The sequence below is a fragment of the Podarcis filfolensis genome (genome assembly GCF_964270895.1).
Source record: "Podarcis filfolensis genome assembly, chromosome: 3".
Classification (NCBI taxonomy): domain Eukaryota; kingdom Metazoa; phylum Chordata; class Lepidosauria; order Squamata; family Lacertidae; genus Podarcis; species Podarcis filfolensis.
In genome coordinates this window covers 77,650,896-77,656,895 of record NC_139606.1, presented here as the reverse complement: position 1 = coordinate 77,656,895, position 6,000 = coordinate 77,650,896, and the positions used below count along the sequence as shown (strand labels likewise).

Here is a 6,000-nt window from a genome sequence, read left to right as displayed (position 1 = left end):
TATGTATATAGAATGCTTAAATCTCCCTTGCTGGACTGGAACAATTCATCAGCAAAAAGGAATACAGGCGGCAAATCCCACAGTTTCTACATGACATACCATAACTTTGGTGAGTAGAAAGAACCAGAAGTTGAAATGTTTGTGAATTCATTTAATAAGTTAAAATGTGACCTTCCAAACTAACACAAGTAGTAGAGGAGACAAAGAAAATATCGAAATTGATGTAATCTCTTGAAATGCTTCTAAATGAAACTTCACATAGCTATCAAAAGTAACAAAAAATCATTTTCTCATCTAGTGGACTTCTAGGTACTGGTACCAATTTGTATCAAAGTAAATTACATTTAGAAGTTTCCGACAGTTTCCGACAAAAAAATGAATCTTAGATAGTTATTGTTACACAACATGTTGGTGACTCACCTGCCCGGTATGTTCGGTTTCATCTTTATTTATGAGATACATCAGGAAAAATCTATGATAAAGAAAGAAGTTGTTGTTCATGATTTTATATATATATATATATATATATATATATATATATATATGAGAGAATGAAATACCTGTATATAAGAAATTAACTAAAAATGAAAGAACGTATCAGCCTGTCATTAGAAAGCAAAGGGCTCCCACTTATAGAATGGGAAATTCATGCCTATGATTTATAGCCCCAGTTCAGAAACCAGTCTACTAAACCATATTTTATTGAACTAGGAGCAATCCATGCGCTGGTTGGCTCCCTCCTCACCTCACTTCACCTATTCCCTCCCTGAACAAATTCCTGGTTTCTTAACATCCAAACTGAGAACTTGGGGGTTAGGGTCCCTCCATACTATGATATGAAACTAAATTCTGGTTTCAGGTCAATTCAATTTCTGGAAGCCAAGTTTGGATTCAAGTGAAAGGCCACAGGACTCATTGCAACTTGTTAATATATATTGCATCTGTTATTTTAATAATTTAACTACCGGTAAGCCTTTAAGTCCATTTATTTCATAGAATCATAGGGTTCATCTAGTCCAACCCCCTGAAATGCAGGGATATTTTGCCCAAAGTGGGGCTCAAAGCTACAACCATTAGATTAAGTGTTTCAATAGGATTTATTTTCTAGTCAATTTTGTGCCGTTTCCAAAGATTATGGTTCAGTTTCAAATTTCATATCATAATTCCAGATTTAAGCACATTATCCAATACTAGATGGGGTCTCCCCTGACCTTTTTTTTTTTGTCACAAAGCAAAATACTTCCTTTTCCAACCACCATATAAATTTAACTAGAGTTTTACTTCAAAATATTGACTTGTTGCATCTCCTATTATGTTTCAGATTTGATGACATTAAAGTACTTACAGATAATTAGCCAAGTTGTGCTCCTGTAGAGTATGTGTTTCAAAACCATGGGGCACTGTGTCAAAGTAGTCATTACCTATCCCACAAATAAAGCATTTGGTCTAAAAAGAATGAAAAAAAATACATTGTCCAAATATTCTTTAACAGTACAAGGAAAACAAGGAAACTCTATATGCCAAGTTCAAACTTCTCAGCAAAATCCCTTGCTTTAAGGCCTTAAATAGAAATGTACCCTCTTCTTTTCCAACCTATGCTTTCTGAATGCTAAAATATTTCCCTCTGTAAGGGAATAAAGGGTCGATGCTGAAATGCAAATTTTACTATTCCTTTTCCTGTACTATTTCTGAAAAAGCCTTATGTATCAGTAGTAGAACTAGGGGAAGATGAAGCAGCCTATTTCTGTTTGTTTGTTTTTTTTCAGATTTAGCTGCATTTAAATTGTATGCATCCCTTCCAAAGCACACATTTCCCCCAAAATAAGCTTTTCTGTACACTTCCCAATGCATTTGCCTTCTAAGTTTGTTCAAAATGTGTATTTTTCCAAACTGAAACTGCATTGCAATATTCACAAAACGCATAATCCAATTGTATTTATCCATGTATAAATACAAGATTGGCAAATCAAGTTGGTTCTCTTTAAAATGTGAACCGTACTAATTTATTCTCCATCCCTAGGTGGAGAACATGCATTTCATACAGAAGATTAGTCCCTAATATTTGTTGCTTAAAAGGATCTCAAGAAACAGGGCTGGGAAACACCACTGCCTAAATCTTTGGAGAACCACCACTGATTGGCATAGATTACAGCAGTGACTGTTGGTGGTATAAGCCCTCAGAATGCAGTGCTGCTCCATAATGCCAGCCCAATACTCCATTATATATTCTATGTAAAAGAAGTACGCCAGGGAAATCCTAAACTAGAATCCTCTCACTGGCATGTTAGCTATACACAATTTATTTTTCTATTATACGTGTATTTATGTTTCACAGAAATACCATATACATCACGACAGAATTGCTGATATATATTACCTCCATGTCTTCTTTAACTTGTTCTTGCTGATCTCTTAATTCTCCAAATGCATCAATAATTAAACCTGGTAATAAATAAGGTGATACTTAAAATAAGGTGATGCTTTTGATTTTGTAAACTCTGTCATAATCTGATGCACGCGTTTAAGCCTTACTCAAAACTAAAGTTATATGCATTGAATGCTCAAATCACCATCAGAGTTTGTAGTAAATATGACTGTAGAGGCTGAATCTGTGTTTAACTCAGAGAAACATTTCTGTCAATCTGTGGGAAGGTACGGCAAGGCCCTCCGCCACCACAGGGATGCCCACAAAGTCCTCCGCTTCCATGGGGAGGCACAGTAGGACCCTCCTCCCCTGTGGCGAGGCCCAGTGAGACCCTCTGCCACCGCGTATATATATTGTGATATATCAAGATATTGTGATGTTTAGTTGGTGATATAACATGATATTGAAAACCAGATATCGTCCAGCCCTAGCGTGTACATGAAGTGTTTGAATTTGCCATATAAACTGGAGTTGTCTGAAGCGCAGTTCATAAAACAAGAGGAGAAAACTACCATATTTTTCAGTGTATAAGATGTTGTTTTCTGATTAAAAATTTTAGTCAAAAATTGTGGGTCACCTTATACATGGATGGTGAATGAATAGAGGTTCAGGCTCTGGTGCAGGCAGCCCAGGCTTGGGTTCGAGCTCTGGCTCTCTTTCTTAATTTGAGTTCCAAAAAATAGGGATTGTCTTATACGTGTGTCTTATACAGGCATAGGCAAACTCAGCCCTCCAGATGTTTTGGGACTACAACTCCCATCATCCCTAGCTAACAGGACCAGTGGTCAGGGATGATGGGAGTTGTAGTCTCAAAACATCTGGAGGGTCGAGTTTGCCTATGCCTGGTCTTATACATGGAAAAAATGCGGTAATTGTGGATTGACTTTAATCTCTTGTTCCTTCTTCACAAGAGTGTGTATATGGAATACAAGTCTTAATTGCTAAAAGATGCTTTATGTGACAGCATCCAGAGGTTACATCATTTCATTTTCCTGTTCTCATTATGAATGCTTATTATTAACACAGTCACATTAACAGAGCTCGACAAAGGTAATGGACCGTGGCTTAGAGAACAGGGGAAAGAAATAAATCACATCAGAGCCAAGAATATAAATACAAGAAAAGGGGAGATTTGTTGCAGAAAAAGGAAAGAGTGAAGAGGTATTGGGTCTGAAGGCTCTTGCAGATGAGAAGTATTCATATACATACTCTCAGATTGTGGGCATGAGCCAATCATGTGCAAAGCTCTGCAGGACCTTTTGTGGTTGGAGTTCTTGTAGAAGCGGAACTAGAGTATGTGCTTTTATTAGATTTCAGTAGATATACAAGACCTGACAACACCATTTTATCCTATTCACTTGTCTCTAATTTTCAGCTATATAGCACACTATATACACTAAACTCACGTTAAATAGATTTTGAACATAAGCAAATATATTAGACACAGGAAGTTTATGTTTTTTATATATTGGATGGCATGATGTTTTATCCCATGTGCCAGGGGAAAATAGGATTTTAGTTATCAGTAGGGAAAGGGTAATTTTGTCAGTTAAAAATACAATATAAACTGAAAAAGTATGCATATGTACCTTGGATGATAGCGAGGAGAATAACTATTACAAAAAAGAAAAACGTAATATCAAAGATGATTCGATAGATTTCATATTCATCGCCTGCTGGATCTTCAATTTCATCACCAATTCCACCACCAGCACGCACTCCCACATACATGTGAAACATATAGCACTACGAACACATGGGAAAAGACAGTAATATTAAAAATGCACGTTCTACATCTGCTATGGCTATTTATTAATCTGCATAGGGCTTAAACTGCACCTTGATCTTTTGGTCAGAATTTCAGATAAATGAGCGGCTGCAAAGAGAGTGGGAATGCAGGTCTGTTTACCTGAGGAAAGGGAGTGAGAGAGCATCACACTCTTCAGAGAAGCTCTCAAAGATCATGGCCTGGTTTGGACATAACAAACCTACACCAGCCTCAAGCCTGAATGCTCCCAAGTCCCTATCACCAGGCTAAACCTTTCCATGCTTTGATGGGGGGACCATTAAGCCCCTATACAATTTTTTTTGGGGGGGTTAGGGGGAGTCTTCAACCTTCTCAGTGGGGAGGATGAAATCTGTTGAGGGGAGTTACCAGGAGTCAGGAGAGGGTTCCAGTTGCCTTTCTTTTACAAAACACTGCTTGAAGCAGTGGTGAAGTTACCCTCAGCAGGCTGGCACTGTGGCCATGCCCTCTTACAGAATTTCATTCCCACGAGGTTGCTGCTGGGCTGTTGACTGCAGCTTCACCACTGCTTAAATCAGCAGCAAAACTTATTTTTTAGGCCACACCACACCAATGTGAAACTGCACAGAGGCCACAAAGAATGATGAATACAGTGGGCAATTACTTTGCTCTTAAAAACTGTAGAAAACAAGGCATACTAATTATTTTTCCTATATTCATACAAAATTTGCTTGCTAAAATATCCCTCCTGAACAGCTGATCACTGGAAACTGGGAACATTCACACGGGAAGGAGCCAGCTTCCCCCATGGATTGGGATATCTGTGTACAGAATACAGCTTTCTTTTAAATTTGTTGTTTTTATTTATTGGCAGTTTCACTTTGTTGTTTGGCATAAATACAGAAACTAGCAATGCCCACCTGCTGGTGACAGGATGCTGCATATTGACACTAGGCCTTGGATTCATAACTATTGATACTGTTTTACAATGCTTTTGTAAACAAAGGGTTAAAGATATGTGGCTTGAAATGAGAAACCTTACCAATATTTTTAACAGTCTAATTACCTCCCTCCCCCCTTCAGTTCAGGCTTCAGAGACAGACAAATTCAATTTACTAGACAAAGACTCCGGTGTTATCATAAAAGCAGTTTTTGTTGTACTGTATAAACAGTTGGTATGTTACTAATTCTGTCTGTAACTTTGAAGCCTGACCAAAAGTCAACTCATGAGAAATCATCATCCCAGCTTTCCTGATTGTCACTATTATCCAATAAGAGCAAGACATTTTGAGATGTCTTTATTCTGACTACAGAGTATTTCTAGTATATTGTAGAGAAATCAAATTACTACATCCTTTTGCCATTGTCAATTTATAGTAACAGAACGTTCCTTTTTCTGAAAGCATTATGTTTATAATAACCATACTGAGTTATATGAATGGCATTGAGAACTTGTATTAGCAACACAAGGGGAGATGAATAAAAGTCAAAGTAATATTTACCGTTAGCATATCATCACACTTCATGTCTGGCATATCTCCATCTTCACTCTTATTGTAGAATTTACGGAAAAAATTAAATGCGACTACCGTGTACAGGTAAACTACCACTGCCAGTAATCCTACTGTGAGCACAAGCTATAAAAAAATAAAAAAATAAGTCACATGATATAAGAGTACAGCAATATGATTTGATGGACCAATTATATTTCTGTATGAATGCCCTCATGCAGAAGTTTTCTTTCTAATAAAGAAAAAAGAGAAACACTTTAGCATATTGACTTGAAGTTTTGGGTTGTAGCCAACTGTGCCCTTCAGTTTGAGAATCC

General features: G+C 37.2%; 1 protein-coding gene across 1 annotated transcript in view; it reads right to left on the bottom strand.

Annotated features, from left to right (window-relative positions):
• The window catches only part of RYR2 (ryanodine receptor 2), a 246,664-nt gene that overhangs the window by 2,035 nt on the left and 238,629 nt on the right, over positions 1-6,000 (bottom strand). Inside the window, 5 exon segments of the mRNA XM_083606142.1 lie at positions 421-472; positions 1,346-1,446; positions 2,378-2,442; positions 4,015-4,171; positions 5,675-5,809. Coding sequence (XP_083462268.1) covers positions 421-472; positions 1,346-1,446; positions 2,378-2,442; positions 4,015-4,171; positions 5,675-5,809 — 510 coding nt within the window.